The 22,892-nt window shown below is 46.4% G+C and overlaps 3 protein-coding genes across 3 annotated transcripts; 2 read left to right on the top strand and 1 right to left on the bottom strand.

Annotated features, from left to right (window-relative positions):
• Positions 1-255: 255 nt before the first annotated feature.
• LOC136455209 (CBL-interacting protein kinase 3-like) lies at positions 256-2,020 on the top strand. The gene is made up of 7 exons (XM_066455337.1): positions 256-444; positions 595-657; positions 797-868; positions 1,086-1,193; positions 1,294-1,374; positions 1,503-1,556; positions 1,643-2,020. The coding sequence occupies exons 1-7, from the start codon at positions 256-258 to the stop codon at positions 2,018-2,020; spliced, it is 945 nt and encodes a 314-aa protein (XP_066311434.1).
• A 2,756-nt stretch (positions 2,021-4,776) lies between these two features.
• Positions 4,777-13,735, top strand: LOC136455208 (uncharacterized). The gene is made up of 9 exons (XM_066455336.1): positions 4,777-5,392; positions 5,525-5,638; positions 5,846-7,095; positions 7,357-7,614; positions 8,077-8,167; positions 8,666-8,959; positions 9,059-9,521; positions 9,600-10,049; positions 13,126-13,735. Exons 1-9 carry the CDS (start codon positions 4,777-4,779, stop codon positions 13,733-13,735), a joined length of 4,146 nt encoding a protein of 1,381 aa, XP_066311433.1.
• Positions 13,736-20,971: 7,236 nt separating this feature from the next.
• LOC136455206 (uncharacterized) lies at positions 20,972-21,829 on the bottom strand. Its single transcript, XM_066455335.1, has 2 exons — positions 21,182-21,829; positions 20,972-21,100 (listed from the first exon to the last, which is right to left on the bottom strand). The coding sequence occupies exons 1-2, from the start codon at positions 21,827-21,829 to the stop codon at positions 20,972-20,974; spliced, it is 777 nt and encodes a 258-aa protein (XP_066311432.1).
• Positions 21,830-22,892: the final 1,063 nt, after the last annotated feature.

Here is a 22,892-nt window from a genome sequence, read left to right as displayed (position 1 = left end):
TATATATATATATATATATAATGGCTAGCTAGCTTGGTAATTTTGTACGTAGTACTACGCATTAGACCATTTCTATGAGATACATTAGCTACATGCGCTAGCTCTGGTGACAAATGACTGTCAATTCTGAATGCCAAATTACTATGCTTTCTGCACATTTCAATCTTTGCTCGTCTTTCAGGTGCAGCAGGCCTTTGAGAAGTAGCTAGCTATAGTTTCAAGGCGCCTGGCAAAGACTGGCTTTAGAGCAGCAGGATGTACAGGGCTAAGAGGGCTGCTTCGCTCAAAGCAAAGCGCCGCGTTGGCAAGTATGAGCTCGGACGCGCCATTGGGGAAGGAACATTTGCAAAGGTCCGGATCGCCAATAACATGGAGAACTGGGATCATGTTGCTATCAAAATTCTTGACAAGGCAAAGGTTCACAAGAACAAACTAGCTGAACAGGTGAAGTGTTAAGACTCTGCATTCTATTTCCATAGATTTTCACTGCACGATTCAAAAAAAGTTATTTACAGTGAATTCCCTTCTGTTTGCGATATATGTCTAGTGAGAAAAAAGATAATTACTGATCCCACCCTCTCAACTGTATGGCAGATTAGGAGGGAAATCTGTACAATGAAGTTAGTACAGCATCTCAATGTTGTTCGCCTGTATGAGGTAATAAAGCTTAAACTTTAAATGTAAAAATATATTATTTTTTCAGTATTACGTTTCTTGCATTGGAATGGGATGCACATCCAGGTCTACAGTTCATAACCATTTATTTGCATTGTTTTTGTTCCTTTTTTTATGACAGGTGATGGGAAGTAAAACAAGGATTTACATTGTGCTGGAGTTTGTTATGGGTGGAGAGCTCCATGATATCATTGTAAGCACTGTTGTATCATTGCCAATGCTTCCTCTGTCATTTGACCTTATTCTTTTCTCATCAATGATAATTTATATAGCATGCTAGTTGCTAGCTGCTTTTCCAGCCTAAACTTTGCATGAAGAGACATTTAACATTCCATGCTTTATATACATAGCACGTTTGCTTCTTTTCTCTACATGACAGTTTGTGATTCACTGTCCAAATTCACAATCAGGCCACAAGTGGAAGATTGAAGGAGGAGGAAGCACGTAGATACTTTCAGCAGTTGATCAATGCTGTAGACTATTGCCACAGTAGGGGTGTATACCACAGAGACTTGAAGGTGCAGTATTGTTCATCCTTGATTCTGCTCTTTGTTTGTATCATCGGTTATGATCAAGGAAATAGTATGAAACTTAAATGTTGATATTTCTCGTATGCAGCTAGAGAATCTGTTACTTGATGTTGCTGGAAACCTCAAGATTTCAGATTTCGGGTTAAGTGCTTTATCAGACCAAGTGAAGGTACTATCAGACAAGATACTACAGAAATTATTGTGTTTTATTTCTTTCTGTTTCTTTATTTCTTTCTTTTGGTTTCACTGCATTTCACTAATTTACACCATAATCTTTAACTAATTCAATGCTAGCAGAATGATGGATTGCTGCATACTACATGTGGAACACCTAACTATGTTGCTCCAGAGGTGATATTTTTTTGTACATCTCTTCTTCTTTTTTTGTTTTAACCAGAAATAAGTTTGCCTAATACAGATTGATATCCAATATATAGGTTATTGATGACAAGGGATTACCTAGGTGGCGCAGGAGGCCGGGCGCCGGAGCCTGCGTCGTCGACGCGGGGGGAGGGCGCCGGGTGCGGGACGCCGGGGGCCAGCCGCGGGAGCCTACGTCGTCGGCGCGCGGGGACGGGCACCGGGTGCGGGCGAGACGAGTCCAGGCGGTGGGCCGCCGGCGGGAGCGGCCGGCGTGGGCGGGTGGGCGCGCGCGGGGCGGCGCGCAGGCGCGGCGTTGCGGGCGGGGTGGCATGCGGGCTGGTGACGGGGGCGGCGCGAGGATGACGGGCAGGGCGGGGGGCGGCACTGGCAGGGGCGGTGAGGGAGCGAGGGGACGGGTGAGGGCGGGGGCGGTGAGGCAGGGGCGTGCGTGAGTGAGTCTCGGCCGTGCCAGTTAAGTCTTGGGTCAGGCCTTTGCCGAGTGTCCACGATCCAGCACTCGGCAAAGCCAGGATTTTTTTTAAAAAACATTAAACATCTTTGCCGAGAGTCAAACCGATAAGGCACTCGGCAAAGACTATACTTTGCCGAGTGCTAACCCTAGCACACTCGGCAAAGGTATTTTTTTTAAAAAAACTTTTCTATTTCCTTTCCCTTTTCCTTAACCGTTTTTTTTTCAAATTTGTTCCAATACACTTTGAAAATACCTTGTCAAATTCACTCAACAATGCAAATTTGACGCTTCAGCGAAAAATAGACCATGATTTCATGTAGTTAAGCTCAAATTCCATTTATATAATTGCAATTAAAAATTAATAATTATCAAATGAATCCAAAAAATCACTAAAATTTAACATGACACGATATTTGATGTCTATTGGCTATACAAAAAGTTTCGGAGTCAAACCACAATTCGACCGTCACTTTCACTACAACTCTTACTAGATCATTCTCAACAATCATGAAACTTCTTCGGAGATGTTTCGGTTTGTATGCAATGTACGTGACAACTTATGCGACACCTTCTCAATTTTTTACCATAGCCTCCACACATATGATATCATGACATCTTATCAAATTTCATGATTTTCGGACTTCCTTTGCTTTTTATTGAATTTAAAAACCATTCAACCACACGCTCGGGGTCATGTTTCTGAAATAAGATGTTCGAAAACCCTTATAATCTTATAGGTAAGGCCTCAAACTGGGTTGAATAACATGAATATCAATTTTATACTCATTTTTTCCAAATATTTGAATCACTTGCAGTTCAAATTTAACTTAATTCAAAAAATTGCTTGAAATGCAATTAATTAGTTAAATATAGCAAATAAATTCAAAAATACACCAAACTTAAGCATGGAGTACCACATGTGGTGTGTGGAGAGGTGAAAAATTTTGAAGTGCAGGAGCCAAAAAATAATTATACTTTGCCGAGTGTCTACTTTTGACACTCGGCAAAGAGCCTCTTTGCCGAGTGTTGCCTTTGTACACTCGGCAAAGAGTTGACGGCGGCAGGCTGGTTTAACGGCGGGCCAAAATTCGCCGAGTGTGAGACGTTGACACTCAGTAAAGAAAGTCTTTGCCGAGTGTTACCTCTGAGCACTCGGCAAAGAGGACGTCTTTGCCGAGTGTCGACCCTGAGCACTCGGCAAAGAGCAGCTTTGCCGAGGGTCGTGTCTTTGTCGTGTGTTCGAGTTTGGGCACTCGGCAAAGATATCCTTTGTCGAGTGCCCGATATAAAATACTCGGCAAAGTTCTTGGCACTCGACAAAGCTTGCGATTCCGGTAGTGATAGATATTTTGGTCACTACTCACCATGCCTAGTTCTTGAGCAAGTGACACCGTGTCCATACTAAATATGATCAAGTATGGAGTGATTATATAACACTTGCGTCCCCCTCAAAATCTGTTAGTCTATTGGCATGTGCACTTGTGCAGGTTTACTACCCGAAATTGCGCGCACAAAACAAAAGCTTCCTCGAGTGTTGAGATGCCGGTGTGCTAGCACCTTGGTGATGAGCGATTGACAACATGGTGTGCGTGTGACGTGTCTCTCGGCAGGTTGTGGTTGTAGGTGACAGGTGGAGACAAGGTACATGCGGCGACGAGTGAAGAACGAGGATAGGATGCCGTGCGGAAGAACCGTGGGGCGGAGAAGGGCGGATCGAGGCTTGCGTTCGAGGGACAGGCGATCGTGTGGTGTACGTCTACTGTACCTGGCTACACGGTGGGAGGACGTCGAGGGAGGTTTCCAGATTACGCCACAAAATCCGGGGTTCGCTGGTTGAGCCACAAAGCCATGCATCGTACCGGGACGCTCGTGCGGCGTGCGTTGGCCGAAGATGGAAATTCTGGCGATCGCGATACGATTTCGGATGGTCGTGCGGCGACATCGCGAGGATCACATCGCGGAGATGGAGGGATCGCGGACATCGCGGAATTTGCCATGGAGGACGTAATTGGAATTTACGCCCCTACGTTGGATTTATTTAGCGTAGGGGGTTATGTGAAAATAGGTGGTGCCACCCTTTGGAGATATAAATATGTGACACCTAGGGTTGAGAGGTGAGGGACGTTTTGGACTCCCGGCGAGTTACTATTCACGCATGAACAGTACCCATGAACAGTACTCGTGCCCCGGGGTTCCACGGTTCAGTATTCCTCTCTCCGGTCTAGCCTAGGGTTTGAATTCTAGTGAGAGGTTTTTGTTGATCTCTCCGATTAAGAGAGGGAGGATGTTCGGGAGGAGGCTAGATGCACTTTTGTAAGTTCAATTACCCAATTTAATCTTTCATCTATAATGATTGATCTTGTGCATCTCGATTTGTTCTTTACAATTTTTGTTAGCATCTGACATAGTCTGCTTGTTTTATTTTTATCTCAAGATCCGTAAGTCAGATTGACGTGATTCCAGTTAGGTTAGTTTCGTAATTTCATCTAGTTTAATCTGACAAATTTTTAGGTCGATCGAAGTTACGGATTTTCGTCCACATCAGGTTTACTAGGTACATAGAGTTCTGCCCAGATTTAAAAAAAACGTGATTTAGTCAGGTTTTGTGTTTAGGGGAAGGGTTATAAATTTTTGGCTTCCGCGACCATTCACCCCCCCTCTGGTCGCCCGTTTCGATCCTTCAATTGGTACCAGAGCCGGTTTAGGTTTTCTATACCTTAATCGGTGCGGAAAGCTATGGCGACCAATGAAAAGTTTGATGTTCGCGCTCCGTTTTTTGATGGGACTGATTATGATTACTGGAAGGCACGTATGACCAACTATCTCAAAGGCAAGTCGCTGAAGCTATGGAAAATCACACAAAATGCCACATATGTGATTCCAGCTGAGGAACCGACTGACGCCACTGAGATCGGGCTTCTTGAAACAAATCATCGCGCTGTTGCTATTTTACAGGCTTCTATTTGTAAAACTGAATATGATCGGGTTTCTAGTGAAGATCTCGCTTATCAGATCTGGGAGAAACTTAGAAAATATCATGAAGGCTCAAACACTGTGAAAAACCGAAAATTTGAGATTCACCGAAAAGAGTTTGATGCTTTTTGCCAATTGCCTAGTGAGTCTATTGATGACATGTTTGCACGTTTTCAAGTGATTGTTAATAAGATGAAGGCCATGAATAGCAATATGCCTTATGATGATCATGCTAGGGCTCTCAGATTATTACATTCATTTAATGATGAATGGGATATGAAAGTTGAGGCGATCGTTGAATCTGTAGGTTATGAGACTCTCACCACTGATGAGCTTTACAGTAAGCTCAAATCAAAAGAGATCGAAATTGTTTCTAAGCGTAAATTGAAAAATCCCACAGCTGCTTCTTCTTCTGACGTTCCAATGGCTTTGGTTTCTGGAAATAAGACTAACACTAATGCTAATCCAAATGTTTCCAGTTTTGCTTTGTCTTCTTTGTGTCATGTTGCAGATGAGGAGTTGGAGGTGCTAGATGATGATCAGCTTGTACTGCTCTCCAACAAGTTTAAGCGTGTGTATGACAACAGGCGTAATAGAAGACATTCAGATGGCTGCTTCAACTGTGGTGAGCGAGGACACTTTGCTGCTGATTGCCCAAACAAGCAGAGATCTTTTGAGTAGGGCAATAACTCCTTCAGGCGTCAGGAGAAGTTCAGGGAGAGGAAGAAGAAGAAGGATAAGCAATGGAAGAAAGGCGGACAAAAATACTCTGACAAGCAAGTCGCTAAGGCTGCAAATGTTTTGTTATCTTCTCTTGGACAGTATGTTTCAGGTGGCTCGTCAGACTCCAGCGATTCAGTTTCCGAGGATGAGACACCCAAGAAGAAGACAGACGGACTTTGCTTCATCACTGACGCCGGCATCAATGGTGGGATATGTACTATGGCCTTGGAGGGTGATGCATCAACCGACAGCAACGATGAAACTTCTGATGATGAGGTAGATACTTCTACAGAACAAAGAATAGCTAATTTAACTAAAATTGTTCATAAGCAAAATAAAGTGTTGGCTAAACTTAAAACTGATTATGATAAAACTTGTGCTGAACTAGCTACTCTCAAAAATGCTGCATCTAATCCTGCTGAACCTGATGAATGTGAAGAATGCTCAATTCATATGATTTCGCTTTCTAAATTGCAAACCAAGTATTCTTCCATTGTTGATGATCGAGATAAACTTTATGCTGAACTAAATGAACTTCGTTCTCGGTCGAATTTGCTTGGTACTTGTGTTTCTTGCCCGCTTCTGAAAGTTGACTTGGATAATGCTTTATGTCGGGTAAAAAATTTTGAAGAACACACTTGTCCTGATTTGCCGGATTGTTTGATTTGTCCAACTTTACGATCTGAATTAAATGTTGCTAAATCACATATTGTTGAGTTGGAAAAACACACTTGTCCGGTTCTTCCTTCATGCCTAACTTGTCCTAATTTTGTTGTTGAAAATAATGATTTAAGGGCCAAACTTGCTGATTTGGAAGAAGAAAATAAGCATTTGAGAACTATTCTTGGTTGGTGTTCTATTCGTGAGCCTCAAATTGGTATGGCTATTGCTCAAATTAAACGGGGTGAGCGTTTTGGTCCCGGTTATGACTTGAAACATGTTTTTGGTGAAAAAAGTGGACCGCCTGTTGATGAGAAGAATCCACCTTTGGCTAAATATACTGGACCACCTCCTAGGAAGGGTTCAGGTGTCACCTCTGATGGGTTGCTGGTTGAGACATCTAGATCTGCTCCTAAAAAGCAGGTTTGGGTGCCTAAGCCAAAACACTTCAAGGGTGTACAAAATACTAAGCCAAATGGTTCTTCTTGTGATCATTTTGCTAAGCCTGTTTTTGTTGCTTCTAGTTCTAATGCTGAGGCTTCTTTCGCTCCTGCACGCAAGCTTTATCATTGTGATTTTTGCAGTCATGATGGTCATCTTTATGAGTTCTGTTATCGGAGGATGCGTGCTGAACGACGTGAGCAGTACCCCACACGTGGTACTCATGATCGTCGTGTTTTTAGATGTGAGCAGTACCCTGTACGTGGTACTCATGATCGTCCTGTTTTGAGACGTGAGCCATTTGTTCGCTCTTCTGGTTTTCGCTCACGTACTCGTGCTCTTGCACAACATCGGGATGACAGACCACGTTTTCCCCCTCGTGGTTCTCATCGTTTTTTTGAGAGCTTTGATTTTGCTAACGCTTCTTTTGAGCAAGTGGCTCAGCACTGGTTTTCATTACATTATCCTAACCCCAGTGTTGAGTCATTAGCTCACCCTCGCTCTCGTTGTTGATTGCAGGTTGGAGGCGAGGAGGACATATGGATAATGGACTCCGGTTGTTCGCGCCACATGACCGGAGATGATAAATGGTTCTCCAGCCCCACCCCCACGAGCGTAAAGGAAAACATCACTTTTGGGGATAAAAGTCAAGGTAAGGTAATGGCGCATGGCTGCATCAAGGTAACAGATAAATACACGTTAAAGGACGTCGCATTGGTAAATAATTTGCATTATAATTTGCTGTCTGTTTCGCAACTTCTTGAGGATGATTTTGAGGTTCGTTTTAAGAAAGGAAATTCGCGTGTTCTTGATTCTGCTGGTAACCTTGTTTGCAAGATTTCTCCTTTTAGACGGATTTTTAAAGCTGATTTTTCTAAATCTTTTGGTGAAACTCGCTGTTTAGTTGCTCATGGTTCCCCCCTGATTTGGAAGTGGCATCGTCGGTTGGGCCACTTGAGCTTTGATTTGCTTTGTCGTTTGAGTTCATTGGATTTAATTGATGGTTTACCGAAACTCAAGTTTAAAAAGGATTTGATTTGTGCTCCCTGCAAACATGGAAAAATGGTTGCTGCTTCTCATGCACCTGTGACTCAGGTGATGACGAGACGACCGGGTGAACTGTTACATATGGACACTGTTGGTCCAGCCCGTGTTCGGTCTGCTGGTGGGAAGTGGTATGTGCTCGTCATTGTGGACGATTTTTCTCGATATTCATGGGTGTTCTTTTTGGAATCTAAGGATGAGGCTTTCTCACATGTTCATGATCTTGTTCTGAAGCTGAAAAATGAGTTGTCAAATAATGCCGTTAGAGCAATTCGCAGTGACAACGGTACGGAATTCAAGAATTCTCGCATGAAAGCTTTTTGTTCAGAACAAGGTTTAGATCATCAGTTTTCCTCACCTTACGTTCCTCCCCAGAACGGTGTTGTTGAGCGTAAAAATCGTACGCTTGTTGAGATGGCTAGGACAATGCTTGATGAACATAAAACTCCTAGACGTTTTTCGGCTGAGGCTATCAACACCGCTTGCTATGTTGCTAATCGCATTTTTCTAAGAGCTTTTCTGGGAAAAACATCTTATGAGTTGAGATTTGGTCGACCTCCCAAAGTTTTCCACTTTCGAGTTTTTGGCTGCAAGTGTTTTATATTGAAAAAGGGAAATTTGGATAAATTTGAATCGCGTTCTTCCGATGGGTTATTTTTGGGGTATGCCTTGCAAGGGCGAGCGTACCGTGTGCTTAATCTTGATACTAACCGCATCGATGAGACATATGAGGTCACCTTCGACGAGACAATGCCTTGTTTTTCTTCTGCTTTTGAGTGTGCAGGTGATGATGAGATCGGGCAGGATATTTTTGAGGATGAGAAAGAGGAAGATGGATGTGACGACGACGATGACGATGATGCCCAGCCTGCGATGCAGGGGGAGCCTGGCGCCCAGCCTGAGCAGGCGCCCTCCACCACTTTGGAGGATGGACCATCGCCGACACGTACATCTACAGCAAAGCCTGCAGCTTCACCGACTATTGATCATGTACCGGCTGCAGTTGAGGGGGAGGCGATTTCAGAACGTACAGCACCACGACACATTCAGAATCGTCATCCTGCCAAGAACATAATAGGTAATTTGGATGAACGCACGACAAGGAACAGAGGTATGAAAAATAAAAATTATTGTGTCTTTGCGCATACTGCCTTTGTTGCCTCTTTTGAACCCCGAGATGTTGGACATGCTTTATCTGATTCTAACTGGGTCAATGCCATGCATGAGGAGTTAGAAAATTTTGCACGGAATCAGGTTTGGGTTTTGGTTGATCCTCCTCCTTCTTGTAAATCAATTGGAACTAAATGGGTCTTTAAGAACAAACAAGGGGAAGATGGTCATGTTGTTAGAAATAAAGCTAGGCTGGTTGCTCAGGGCTTTTCTCAAAAAGAGGGTATTGATTATGGTGAAACTTTTGCTCCTGTTGCTCGTTTAGAAGCCATTCGTATTTTGCTTGCATTTGCTGCTTCACGTGGATATAAGCTTTATCAAATGGACGTGAAAAGTGCTTTTCTGAATGGTTTTATAGAAGAAGAAGTTTATGTTAAACAACCGCCTGGTTTTGAACATCCCAATTTTCCTGATCGTGTTTTTAAGTTGCAAAAGGCTTTATATGGTTTGAAGCAAGCACCTCGTGCTTGGTATGCTAGATTGAAAACTTTTCTGCTTAAAAACGGGTTCAAAATGGGTTCAGTTGATAAAACTCTTTTTCTCCTCAGGCAAGGAAATGACACTTTAATAGTTCAGATTTATGTGGATGATATCATTTTCGGTGGTTCCTCTCATGCTCTTGTGAAAAAGTTTGCAGATGTGATGAGTAAAGAATTTGAGATGTCTATGATGGGCGAGCTGAATTTCTTTCTTGGCTTACAAATAAAACAAACTTCGGAAGGTACATTTGTGCATCAGGGAAAGTACACGAAGGATGTCCTGAAGAAGTTTGCGATGGATGATGCGAAGCCAATTTCTACGCCCATGCCGACTAGCGCTGCTTTGGATGCTGATGAGGACGGAGAGCTCGTGGATCAGAAGGAATATCGAAGCATGATTGGGTCGCTGCTGTACTTGACTGCTACGAGGCCAGATATACACTTTGCTGTGTGTATGTGTGCTCGTTTTCAAGCGTCCCCCAGGACTTCTCACCGTCAGGCCGTGAAGCGCATAATGAGGTATCTTCGATTTACTCCTGCATTTGGCCTTTGGTACTCTGCTGCTTCAACTCTCAGTTTGTGTGGTTATTCGGATGCTGATTTTGCTGGGTGTCGTTTGGATAGAAAGTCTACATCGGGTACTTGCCAATTTTTGGGTTCTTCGCTTGTTTCTTGGTCCTCTAGAAAACAATCTAATGTTGCTCAATCTACTATAGAGGCTGAGTATGTTGCTGCTGCTAGTTGTTGTTCTCAGCTTTTATGGATGATAGCTACCCTTCACGATTTTGGTTTGTCGTTTTCTCGCGTTCCTCTCTTGTGTGACAGCACTAGCGCTATAAGTGTTGCAAAGAATCCTGTGCTTCACTCTAAGACGAAACACATTGAGGTTCGTCATCATTTTCTGAGGGATCATGCTGAGAAGGGTGATATTAAGCTTAAATACATTGATACTAGTCAGCAACTTGCTGATATTCTGACTAAACCACTCGATCAAACCACGTTTGCACGTTTGCGTGGTGAGTTTGGGGTGTGTTACCCATTCTAGTATCATTGTAAGTTGCTTCAGTTACATATGCCTTATACTTGTTTTGGCTAGTTTGCGATCGATGCTTTTGGAGAGGTTTGAATGTTTTGCTTGACCAATTTTTATTTTGAAAACAGCACAGATATATACTTAAAAAATTATGTTGGGCTATGCTTGCTTTTCTGGATCTAGTGACTTGTTGAATACTTGACATATGTCTTGCTCATGATTCGGTTGTCAGCTTCTTTTAATGGGTTTTTATTGCAAATGTAACTCACAATGCAAGTTTTAACCTGGGAGTGCATAGTATGGTTGTGAGCGGAAAAAAATTTCTGAATTTCCATATCTCTGCTATTTCGCTCATGATCTGCTTGCTTTCCTGAGAATTTAAATATGGGCACAACTCTGATTTTTCCCATGTCCCTGCTGGTTCTCGCTCATAATCAAAATTAAACAAACTGGCTGGGCACAACTCTTGCTTCCCATATCCCTGCTTGTCATGCTCACAAAAGCCAGAATTAAATATGACAAGTGCATGCATTTGTGGGCGTTGCAGTGAACTTTGACTGAAGCTGTGTATCCATCGTGTCAGCTTGCTATATGTTTTGTCTTCAGCTTGGCACTAATTTTGGAATATGCATGTTTTTGCCTGGCTAATTGGTTTTTCAAAGAGATTTCAGTTCTAAAATTCTATTGGTCATGGCATTGTGTTGCTCCTTCTCTAAGTAGCTCGTGTTGCTGGTTAGCTTTTATAAGTATTTTGTATATGTCTCAGAAGCTTCGACTTGTGCTTTCTCACATGCTTTTCTCTAAATTGGTTCCTTGCATTTTATCTTGATGGAGTGCTTTGTCAACAAGGGGGAGAGTGAGTAGCGCACAAATTCATTTTTGCAGGGGGGTTTGATTTCGTTTTTGCTGAGACTTGGCATGCTTGTTTTGAGGGGTTGAGGGGGTGTGTTGCTGAAATTGTTGAGTTTTGCTGCTGAGATTGCTTTTGGGAAATTGATATGGCTTTTGATTCATTTTGGGGAGAGTGATTTTTTTTTGTCTTGATTGTGTCGAGCCTAGCTTTTTCGCTAGCCCATGTCTTTGGGGATCAAGATTGTTTCTTTTTCTTTCTTTTTATTTTTTTTAGTTCCAATAAATTTGTGCGGTGTGGTGTTGTCAATGCACTCATCAAGGGGGACATTGAGATGCCGGTGTGCTAGCACCTTGGTGATGAGCGATTGACAACACGGTGTGCGTGTGACGTGTCTCTCGGCAGGTTGTGGTTGTAGGTGACAGGTGGAGACAAGGTACATGCGGCGACGAGTGAAGAACGAGGATAGGATGCCGTGCCGAAGAACCGTGGGGGCGGAGAAGGGCGGATCGAGGCTTGCGTTCGAGGGACAGGCGATCGTGTGGTGTACGTCTACTGTACCTGGCTACACGGTGGGAGGACGTCGAGGGAGGTTTCCAGATTACGCCACAAAATCCGGGGTTCGCTGGTTGAGCCACAAAGCCATGCATCGTACCGGGACGCTCGTGCGGCGTGCGTTGGCCGAAGATGGAAATTCTGGCGATCGCGATACGATTTCGGATGGTCGTGCGGCGACATCGCGAGGATCAAATCGCGGAGATGGAGGGATCGCGGACATCGCGGAATTTGCCATGGATGACGTAATTGGAATTTACGCCCCTACGTTGGATTTATTTAGCGTAGGGGGTTATGTGAAAATAGGTGGTGCCACCCTTTGGAGATATAAATATGTGGCACCTAGGGTTGAGAGGTGAGGGACGTTTTGGACTCCCGGCGAGTTACTATTCACGCATGAACAGTACCCATAAACAGTACTCATGCCCCGGGGTTCCACGGTTCAGTATTCCTCTCTCCGGTCTAGCCTAGGGTTTGAATTCTAGTGAGAGGTTTTTGTTGATCTCTCCGATTAAGAGAGGGAGGATGTTCGGGCGGAGGCTAGATGCACTTTTGTAAGTTCAATTACTCAATTTAATCTTTCATCTATAATGATTGATCTTGTGCATCTCGATTTGTTCTTTACAATTCTCGTTAGCATCTGACATAGTTTGCTTGTTTTATTTTTATCTCAAGATCCGTAAGTCAGATTGACGTGATTCCAGTTAGGTTAGTTTCGTAATTTCATCTAGTTTAATCTGACAAATTTTTAGGTCGATCGGAGTTACGGATTTTCGTCCACATCAGGTTTACTAGGTACATAGAGTTCTGTCCAGATTTAAAAAAAAACGTGATTTAGTCAGGTTTTGTGTTTAGGGGAAGGGTTATAAATTTTTGGCTTCCGCGACCATTCACCCCCCTCTGGTCGCCCGTTTATCCTTCAAGTGTGCTATCAGATTGGACGTCCCACATGGAGGTAAGCAAGACAATGTGTCATCTGAAAAGATTCAGGACCACTAACAGGTTCCTGATATGGAACGACGATGACTTCGCCGATATATCCTCCTTGACGTCAAGCGGGCAAGCATGCCGGCGCCGCTTGGCTGTCATTTAGGCAATCTCAGTGACGAAGAGGCCGTAAAGTATCCTCACATCACATGAGTTGCTATCTCGCCAAGATTCCAAAATCCGGACCGGAGGAAAGAGTGCCCCCTACGTCACTTCGGGGCACAAGCAAATGGCGCATCCCGGGGCGACGCGGTGCACGCCCGCGGGCTGGAGCTGGACGAATATAAAAAGTACTCAGGCAGGCAGGCGGGCAGCCCTGCCTCGTCCGCCGTGGCCACAGCCCACAGCACAGCTCAGGAAATGGACGCCATGGACGAGTTCCAAGAAGCGGACATTCTGTGGCCCGATACGGAGGACGAGTTCGCGCCCATGGACATGGAGGAGCTGTACGAGGCCGCCGGCTCGGCGTCCAGCGTCGCGTTCGCGCCGGTGTTCGGGCGCCGTTTCGACGGGTTCTTCCTCTCCGGCGCTGGCCCTGGAGCGAGCCCTGACGCGGACGACGAGGAGTGGCAAGAGGCGGACGTGCTGTGGCCGGACACGGCGGACGAGCTGCGGGGGAGCGGCGGGGGTTTGATGTGGCCATTTTCTGGCTCTTCCGGCGGCGGCAGGGCAGGCCGGAGCGTGAAGCCTGCCGCCGCTAGGCGCGATGGGTGGACGACGGGGCCGGCCGCGTCGTCTCCCATCAACATACCGGCTAACGTTGCCCTGCGTCGTTCGTAGAGATTTGTCATTTGTGGTTCTTGCGACCTTGGTCCTGTGGTGCAATTAAAAAACCAGGACCCTGGTCGGAGGCGAGCTGTGAAGAAATGTTTAGGAAAGATCAGCTATCAAGAAACTCAGTGGCGTTCGAGGATCGCTGGAGCTGCCGAAGTCTACGACATTTCGGATTTTGGACCTGATGATGGTTCTCGGAGTAGATTAGATGATCTCTTTTTTTTGCTTCGTTGATGTAACTTCATCTGATGATTCTGATATAAGAAGATTGCTTTTCAGAAAAAAGAAAAGAAAAGAAAAAGTCCGATCTGTGGTGTAGGAAGATTAATAATCAATGAAAGAGAACACGTCATGTGACCAAACGAAAGGCTATTGTTCTTGCCTTCCTCGGAATCATCTGTGCAGGTGCATGCGCAAAAGAGAATCAAGGGTGGCTTAATTCGTGCACATTTGCAGAGTCTGCAACTGCTTCAAGCTAGCATCTCATCTTTTTTCCCTCGAAACGAAAACTCCATGCACCCCTGCTTAGGACATGTTTGGATCTCCCAACTAAATTTTAGCTGCTAAATTTAGCTGTTAGAAATCCAAACGATCCAACTAAAAAACCAACTAAAGTTTAATTGAGTTTAGCTGTTTTAACCCAGCTAAACTTAGTTAAAGTTTAATTGAGTCTATTAACGGGAGTATCCAAACACTCTTTAGTTAGGAGAATTTATAGCTGATTAAGATTTAGCTTTAAAATTTTAGCTAACTAAACTTTAGGCAGGTGGATCAGGGCCTTAGCCGACCGGGTTCGCTCCGCGGACGCTAGGTCGCTAGCTCAAAGTCAGTAATCTGGTCAACCGGAGTTAGGATTGGCAATTTCTCTGATTTCCTCTCTTCTTCATGGAAACGACAAATTTTACACGTCTTTGCCAGCCGGGTCGCTTGAGTACGTACTACAAACTGTTGGGCATTGTACTGTACTTTGGCTGGGTAGGAGTATGTCACGAGTAACTCATGCAGTTCAGTCGGGTCAGCCAGACGTTCGTCCTGTCGTTTGTGCCGTGCACACAGAATCCGTGCCGACCTTCTCGCAAGACCGTTAGTCTCCGACCCTGAAACGCATACCGGGCGACCGAGCTGTGGCGTGTGACGCCTTTCGCCCATGCGGGCATGCCAGTATTAGCGTGACTCTTGGGTTTTGTCGTCGCTAGCATGATTCGCAGCGCTACGCTACGCACAGTTGCAGCGGCGAGCCGCCCGGCAACAATTGCACGCCAAGCACAGTCCCTTCCGTCTCCGTCAAGAGTTAAATCTGCCCCCCGTGGCACGGCAGCGATCCATGATTGCGCCATCATTGCCAGGGGCGCTCCTTAAACTTTCTTGTGGGCCGGTCATTGTGGCTTCGGCGCTTCGCGCTGCTAACGAAGATGTTACTGATGATGAGACGTGTCCAATCCGATCGGTATGAACAGCGTGATTTTTTTTTGTGATCGTGCCCGGGCACGTTTTTCATTAAGAATGAAAGAGTTTTGTTATGAGCACTAGTAATAACGGTAATCCCAGGTTATCGAGGTGACCGAAAGAAACTAAGCTCACACGTGATTGTAATTACGCGAAAACAAAAGATGCGACCTGAGTAAGAGATACATCAGAGAAGCGCCATGAGCGAGTTCAGGTGCTTATACCCTGCCAAGCGCCAAGCACCAAGCGTCAATCTCCTCCTGGATCAGGGCTCCCAATTGCGCTACTGATGCTGCGACTCCATTAAAAGTTCTCATGTTCCTTTCCTTCCGGAGCAACCAACCAACGAGGAAGAACAAGGAGTCAAAACCTCGTCGAATAGGTTTGAGGGTCATCTTTCTGTTGTGCAGCCACCAATCCATTGCCACTTCTTCTCGTACTATGATGTCGTTTTAGAGATGTAGTCTTCTAATCCAGGAATCCCAAACCTCGCGACTGAAGGAGCAACCGAGAAGAATGTGGTCCATTGTTTCCGCTTCTTGGTCGCAAGTGATACAGGTGTTTGAATCCTGCAGTCCATGTCGAAACCTCCTAACTGCTGCCCAGCACCGCCTGTGCATGACCAACCAAAAGAAAAACTTCACCCTTGGAGGCGCTGAGGTCTTCCAGATCAGCTTTGCACCAGCGGGTGACGATGATCCAAGGAACATGGCACCGTACGCCGACGCCACCGAGTAGTTTTGGTCAGCAGTGAGCCCCCAACAGAAAGTGTCTGGCTACGTAGACAGCTGCACTCCCTCCAAACGGTCACATAGGTGGCCAAATTCTGTTAGAAATAGTTTGTGACGTGTTGATGTGTCAATGTAAATCCTGGGCAGGACGACATGAGAGTTCATGGTTGTAGGTTTGTTACTAAAGATAGAATCTGTAAAATAGAAACTGTTGTATAGGATCCTAGAAACATGGGACTCTCATGCCGTAATCACCGGAGGTTGTTGCCTTGTATATGAGCTGCGCTATTGGCGTTATAAATCAACACGTACAGCGCCCCTGGCTATCATCTTGCTAAGCTTTTCCATCATCTGCCCTCTGTATTTTCTACATGGTATCAGAGCCACAAACACTCAATAGATCCAATTGCCGCCCACCATGTCTTCTTCGACCCCCCATCCTAACAGCAACCCTCTCTCGGTCGGCGCTGTGACAGAGAAGCTTACCAGGAGCAATCACTCCATCTAGGAAGCCCAGGTGCTCTCGGCCATGCGCGGTGCTCGCCTGTACGGCCATCTCACTGGTGCCTCTAAGCCGCCGGTGACGGAGATTGAGGACAAGGATGGCAAGAAGGTCTCCAACCCGGCGTTCGAAGAATGGGAGGCACGGGATCAGCAGATCCTCAGCTTCCTTCTCACTTCCGTCTCTCCGGGTATTCTCAGCCACATTGCCAAGACGAAGACGGCGGCTGATGCATGGGCTAAGCTTGAGGCCATGTTTGCCTCACAAACCCGTGCGCGCGCGGTAAATCTGCGCATCTCCCTCGCCAATACCAAGAAAGGTAACTCATCTGCTACTGATTATTTCACCAAGAAGAAAGGTTTCTGCGATGAGATGGCGGCCGCTGGACGACCAATCACTGATGATGAGCTGGTTGAGTACATACTCACCGGCTTGCCCGCGGAATACAAGTCACTGGTTACCTCTCTCGTCACGAGGGTGGAATCGGTGACCATCGACGAGCTGTATTCACAGCTCCTCAACTTCGAGACCAGGATGGATCTGGTCCAAGGCAGTGACCAGAGCTTGGCCAACATGGCCGGCCGTGGAGGAGGCCGCGGTAATAATCGTGGCCGTGGTGGTCCCTATCGTGGACGTGGGCGCGGCCCTCCAAATGGTGGGGGTCATGGTCGCGGTCAAAGGAGCAACCAGCAAGGTGGCGGCTCCAACAACAAGAAGCAGGACAAACCGATCTGTCAGGTGTGCTTCAAGGAGGGGCACACTGCAACTCGTTGTTGGCATCGCTTCGATGAGGACTTCGTCCCTGAAGAAAGGCACACAGCAGTGGCAACTGGTTCATACAACATCGACACCAACTGGTACACCGACAGCGGCTCCACTGACCACATCACCAGCGAGTTAGAGAAACTCTCCATGCGTGAGAAGTACAACGGCGGTGATCAGATCCACACCGCAAGCGGTGCACGTATGGCAATTAAACATGTTGGTCAATCTACTATTGTTACCCCTAGCCGCAAGCTCCAGTTAAAAAATGTTCTGCATGTACCTAAGGCTTCCAAGAATCTTGTTTCTATTCATCGATTTACTTCTGATAACTCTGCCTACATGGAATTTCACCCCACCTATTTTTTGGTTAAGGATCAGGCAACCAAGAAAACTCTGCTTAAAGGTCGTTGTCATCGGGGGCTATATCCTCTTCCTTCACCTCCAAAACAAGTCCTCACGGCGTCTCGCCCGTCCCTATCTCGGTGGCATGAACGACTAGGACATCCAGCTTCCCCGATCGTTCGTCGCATCATCAGCAATAATAGCCTTTCATTTGCTTCAGAGTCCAATAATGAGCATGTGTGCGATGCTTGTCAACAAGCAAAAGCACACCAGTTGCCCTATCCTAAGTCAGTGAGTCAATCTAGTGCTCCTTTAGAACTTGTGTTCTCTTATGTGTGGGGACAAGCTATCGAGTCTGTTGGCAGAAAATAGTATTATGTTAGTTTTATCGATGATTACAGCAAGTTTACATGGATCTACCTCATTAAACATAAGTCTGAAGTCTTTCAGAAATTTCATGATTTTCAGAACCTAGTTGAAAGGTTGCTTGATCGAAAAATAAAAGCCATCCAAACTGATTGGGGTGGTGAATATCAAAGACTCAGCTCCTTTTTTACTAAAATTGGCATCTCGCATCATGTTTCATGTCCTCATGCGCACCAACAAAATGGTGCCACCGAGCGCAAACATCGGCACATCGTTGAAGTTGGTCTAGCTCTTCTATCATGCGCGAGTATGCCCCTGAAATTTTGGGACGAAGCGTTCCTCACATCCACATATCTCATCAATCGCCTTCCTAGTGCAGTCATCAATTTTACTACGCCCCTGGAGCGCCTCTTTGGTCAAAAACCAGATTACTCCTCCCTACGGACGTTTGGTTGTGCCTGTTGGCCCAATCTTCGCCCGTATAATGCCCATAAACTCCAGTTCCGCTCTAAGAGATGCGTCCTTCTGGGTTATAGTAATCTTCACAAGGGGTATAAATGTCTGGACATTGCATCTGGGCGTGTCTATATCTCTAGAGAAGTCACATTCGATGAAACATTTTTTCCTTTTGCCGAGATGCATCCCAATGCGGGTGCTCGTCTGCGCTCAGAGATCCTCCTGTTATCTCCTGATTCCGTGGCTACCAAAGGGGACAGTAGTTTGGATGATCAACATGTTAATTTGCTTGTTAATTTGCCTAATGAATTTAACAATCCTGGCGGAGACTCTAGTTTGCCTCAGGTGCTGAATACAGATGATATCACCATTGGAAGCAGCGGCACGGATCACGGAAACGATCCCCGGCCGATTTCTGCGCCCACGTCGTCAGGCGGGTCTGGCAGCCAGCCGACCGCGCCCGTTTCCACCGAGGTGATGTCGCGTGGAGGCCAATCAGTTGCGCACCCGCTCTGACCTGTCGCCGAAGTCTCTCCGACACGGCCTACGCCCGCTTCAGGCGCGGGAACGACGCCACCTGACGCTGAGACACGGAGCCCGGGGGAGATTTCCACTGGTGGATCCTCTGCCGGTACACCAGAAGAGGTCGCAGCTCCTTTGCGGCCGGTAACAAGGCTCCAGCGCGGCATTCAAAAGAAGAAAATTTGTACTGATGGCACGGTCAGGTACAGGATGTTAGCAAGCACTGGTGAACCGACTGATCTTGCTGATGCACTGCAGGATAAAAATTGGAAACAGGCCATGAACTCTGAATATGAAGCACTGATAAGGAACAAGACATGGCACCTAGTTCCGCCACAGAGGGGAACCAATATTATAGGGTGCAAATGGGTGTATAAAATCAAGAGAAAGTCTGATGGGAGTCTAGATCGTTACAAGGCTCGCCTTGTTGCCAAGGGCTTCAAGCAAATGTATGGAATTGATTACGAAGATACATTCAGTCTAGTAATTAAGTCTGCAACTATTCGAGTTATATTGTCTCTAGCTGTATCTTGTGGATGGTCTCTTCGCCAACTCGATGTGCAGAATGCATTCTTACATGGACTCTTAGAAGAAGATGTATACATGCATCAACCTCCTGGTTTTAAGGATCCAAACCAGCCTAACTATGTGTGCAAACTTGATAAAGCTTTATATGGGTTGAAGCAAGCTCCTCGAGCATGGTACTCCAGATTAAGTGAACGGTTGATTCAATTGGGGTTTAAAGCATCCAAGGCTGACACATCCTTGTTCTTCTTCAGCAAGGGAGGCATCACAATGTTTGTTCTTGTGTATGTCGATGACATAATTGTGGCGAGTTCCACGGAGCAAGCAACAAGTGCATTACTTCGAGATCTTAAAGAACAGTTTGCATTGAAGGACTTGGGAGAGCTTCACTATTTTCTTGGCATTGAGGTACATAAAACAAACGGTGGAATTCTGCTTACACAAGAAAAATATGCGTCTGATCTACTGAAGAGGGTCAGCATGGCAGATTGTAAGCCAGTCAATACACCATTATCCACTAGTGAGAAGTTATCTCTGTATGAAGGAACTCCTCTAGGAGCTCAAGACACCACAAGATACAGGAGCATTGTAGGAGCATTGCAATACCTAACATTAACACGGCCTGATATCTCATTTGTTGTGAATAAGGTTTGTCAGTTTCTTCATGCTCCAACTACAGTACATTGGGAGGATGTGAAAAGAATATTAAGGTATATAAAGCAGTGCACTGGACTCGGGCTAAAGATTCACAGGTCAGTTTCCACACTAGTAAGCGCCTTCTCAGATGCTGACTGGGCAGGCTATGTGGATGACAGGAAATCCACCGGAGGATTTGCAGTTTTTCTAGGAACTAATTTAGTGTCTTGGAGTGCTCGCAAGCAATCCACTGTCTCTAGATCCAATACTGAAGCAGAGTATAAAGCAATAGCTAATGCTACGGCAGAGGTTATGTGGATACAGACTTTGTTACATGAGGTAGGCGTGAAGAGTCCTAATGCTGCCAAATTGTGGTGTGACAATCTAGGCGCCACATACCTTTCAAGCAATCCTGTGTTTCGTGCTAGAACAAAACACATTGAGGTGGACTACCATTTTGTGAGAGATCGAGTCAAGCAGAAATGTTTGGAAATTGACTTTGTCTCCTCCAAGGATAAAGTAGCTGATGGATTCACCAAGGCTTTGCCTGTGAGGCTAGTTGAGAATTTTAAGATCAATCTCAACTTAACTAAGTTGTGATTGAGGGAGGCTGTTAGAAATAGTTTGTGACGTGTTGATGTGTCAATGTAAATCCTGGGCAGGACGGCATGAGAGTTCATGGTTGTAGGTTTGTTACTAAAGATAGAATCTGTAAAATAGAAACTGTTGTATAGGATCCTAGAAACATGGGACTCTCATACCGTAATCACCGGAGGTTGTTGCCTTGTATATGAGTGCGCTATTGGCGTTATAAATCAACACGTACAGCGCCCCTGGCTATCATCTTGCTAAGCGCTTCCATCATCTGCCCTCTGTATTTTCTACAAATTCAACCAAAACCCTCATAATGTGTCGTATCCAGGCATCCTCGTGCATCGCAGCGACCGTCGCCTACTTCTTCCTGCAGCTCACCGCAGCGAAGACCGCAGGTGCAATGGCCTTGATGCTTGAGCCGTTGAGCCATTGGTCGGTCCAGAAGAAGGTGGATTCCCCGTTGCCCAGGGTGAAGATTGTGGCTGCCTGGAACACAGCCACCACTGCACGTTCGCTCGAACGTAATGACGGTCAATCCTCCGTTCGCGCTTGCCATTCCCAGCGCACCCGCAGCGCGATGCCCGCGCGTCGCAGGTCTGAGACGCCCAGGCCACCGAGGTCCCTCGGTCGACAGACGACCTCCCAAGCAACCTTGCATTTTCCTCCGCTAGCCATATCAGAGCCACACCATATGAACGCTCTGCGAAGCTTGTCGATGGACTCGATTGCCCAAGGAGACAAACAAAGCACGATGGACATATGTACCGAAATGGCGGACATCGTTGCCTTCACCAAGGCCGAGCGACCGGCGACGTTTAGTAGGCTCCCGTTCCATTTCGGAATTCTGGCTGCCACCTTGTCAATGAGCGGTTGCTCATCAGATCTCCTTAGCCTTCGGACAGATAGTGGGATTCCAAGGTAGCGACATGGGAACTCCTCGATCCGGCAAGAGAGGATGTCCCGGACTCGTGCAATGTCATGGTCAAAGCAATGCAGTGGAGTCGCCACACTCTTGTCCAAGTTGGAAAAGAGGCCGGAGGCCAAGCCGAAAATTGCCAGTGAAGCTTTGACAATGTGGAGGTCGCGCTCATTTGGAGCGACGAAGAGGACAAGGTCGTCCGCATAGAGACTTACTCTGCTGCCCACACTGCTATGCAACGGCGTCAGAAGGTGTTGCTGTTCAACCCATCGCAGCAAGCGGTTGATGACCTCCATGGCCAGAACGAACAACATTGGCGATAGGGATCGCCCTGGTGCAGCCCACGCGCGTGGCAAATTCTCCTGCCCGGCTGCCCGTTAAGGAGGATTTTTGTGCTTGCCGTAGACAGGATTATGGATACCCAGTTTCTCTGGCGGCGACCAAAACCCATGTGCTGAAGGACCTCAAGGAGAAAGGTCCAAGAAACTGTATCGAAGGCTTTAGCGATGTCGATCTTGAGCAAGATGACCGGCGACTGCCTGGCATGGATGGCCTTGCACGCTAGCTGAACGTGCCTGGAGTTGTCATGTATTCGTCGTCCCTTGATGAACGCGCTCTGATTGCGCAGGAACAGGCTATCGAGGACGCCGGCCAGCCGCTTAGCCAGACATTTCGTGATAAGTTTGTCGAAGCTATGGATGAGGCTTATGGGACGGTAGTCCCGAATCTCTACCGGCTGCTCCTTTTTCTTAAGTAGAATCATGTATGCATCGTTAAGGTGATTAAAGCTTCCCGAGTCCTGCGACCAGAACGCACCGAACGCGTTCACGATGTCCGTTTTGATTATCTCCCATGTCTTCTTGTAGAACAGCCCCGTTAGCCCATCCGAACCTGGCGCCTTGTCGTTCGGCAACTCCGCGATGACCGACCAGACTTCTTACTCGGTGAAGAAATGCTCAAGTGCCATCAGGTCCTCATTTGGCACCCCCAGTCCAAGTAGATCAAGCCTCCGTGAACGGTCGAAGTTGGTAACCATGATTGTGTTGAAGTAGTCGTATAGGGCGTCGGCCATCGCCGTGTCGCTGACCACCTCCGTTCCCTGGACGCGTAGGGAATCGATTCTGTTCTTTCGGTTGCGGTGGCAGGCCTGGAGGTGATAGAACTTGGTGTTGGCGTCCCCCTCCGCGAGGAACAGCAACCTCGATCGCTGCCTAGCAATCGTGCGAGCCAGCGAAGCTAACCCAAGAACCCGCACCTTGAGGGTTTTACGCAGCTGGGACTCCCATTGCGACAACTCTCTTCCCTCCTGTATTTCGTCAAAACTCTGGATGACTTCTCTGGCCATCGCCAACTGTAGGC

The sequence above is a fragment of the Miscanthus floridulus genome, chromosome 5 (genome assembly GCF_019320115.1).
Source record: "Miscanthus floridulus cultivar M001 chromosome 5, ASM1932011v1, whole genome shotgun sequence".
In the NCBI taxonomy this organism is placed as follows: Eukaryota; Viridiplantae; Streptophyta; class Magnoliopsida; order Poales; family Poaceae; genus Miscanthus; species Miscanthus floridulus.
The sequence above is the reverse complement of the archived record's forward strand: the minus strand, read 5'-3'. Positions and strand labels throughout refer to the sequence as shown.

What these genes read in the sequence shown, in the direction of transcription:
- LOC136455208 (XM_066455336.1), top strand. Translation starts at nt 4,777, where the DNA reads ATGGCGACCAATGAAAAGTTTGATGTTCGCGCTCCGTTTTTTGATGGG. An exon ending in TTAGATGTGAGCAGTACCCT is followed by an intron (nt 7,096 to 7,356) that starts GTACGTGGTACT and finishes TGTTGATTGCAG; the next exon opens with GTTGGAGGCGAGGAGGACAT. An exon ending in TTCTTGAGGATGATTTTGAG is followed by an intron (nt 7,615 to 8,076) that starts GTTCGTTTTAAG and finishes TTGGAATCTAAG; the next exon opens with GATGAGGCTTTCTCACATGT.
- LOC136455209 (XM_066455337.1), top strand. Translation starts at nt 256, where the DNA reads ATGTACAGGGCTAAGAGGGCTGCTTCGCTCAAAGCAAAGCGCCGCGTT. An exon ending in AGAACAAACTAGCTGAACAG is followed by an intron (nt 445 to 594) that starts GTGAAGTGTTAA and finishes ACTGTATGGCAG; the next exon opens with ATTAGGAGGGAAATCTGTAC. An exon ending in CTAACTATGTTGCTCCAGAG is followed by an intron (nt 1,557 to 1,642) that starts GTGATATTTTTT and finishes TCCAATATATAG; the next exon opens with GTTATTGATGACAAGGGATT.
- LOC136455206 (XM_066455335.1), bottom strand. Translation starts at nt 21,829, where the DNA reads ATGGAGGTCATCAACCGCTTGCTGCGATGGGTTGAACAGCAACACCTT. An exon ending in GCGCGGGCATCGCGCTGCGG is followed by an intron (nt 21,101 to 21,181) that starts GTGCGCTGGGAA and finishes GCTGTGTTCCAG; the next exon opens with GCAGCCACAATCTTCACCCT.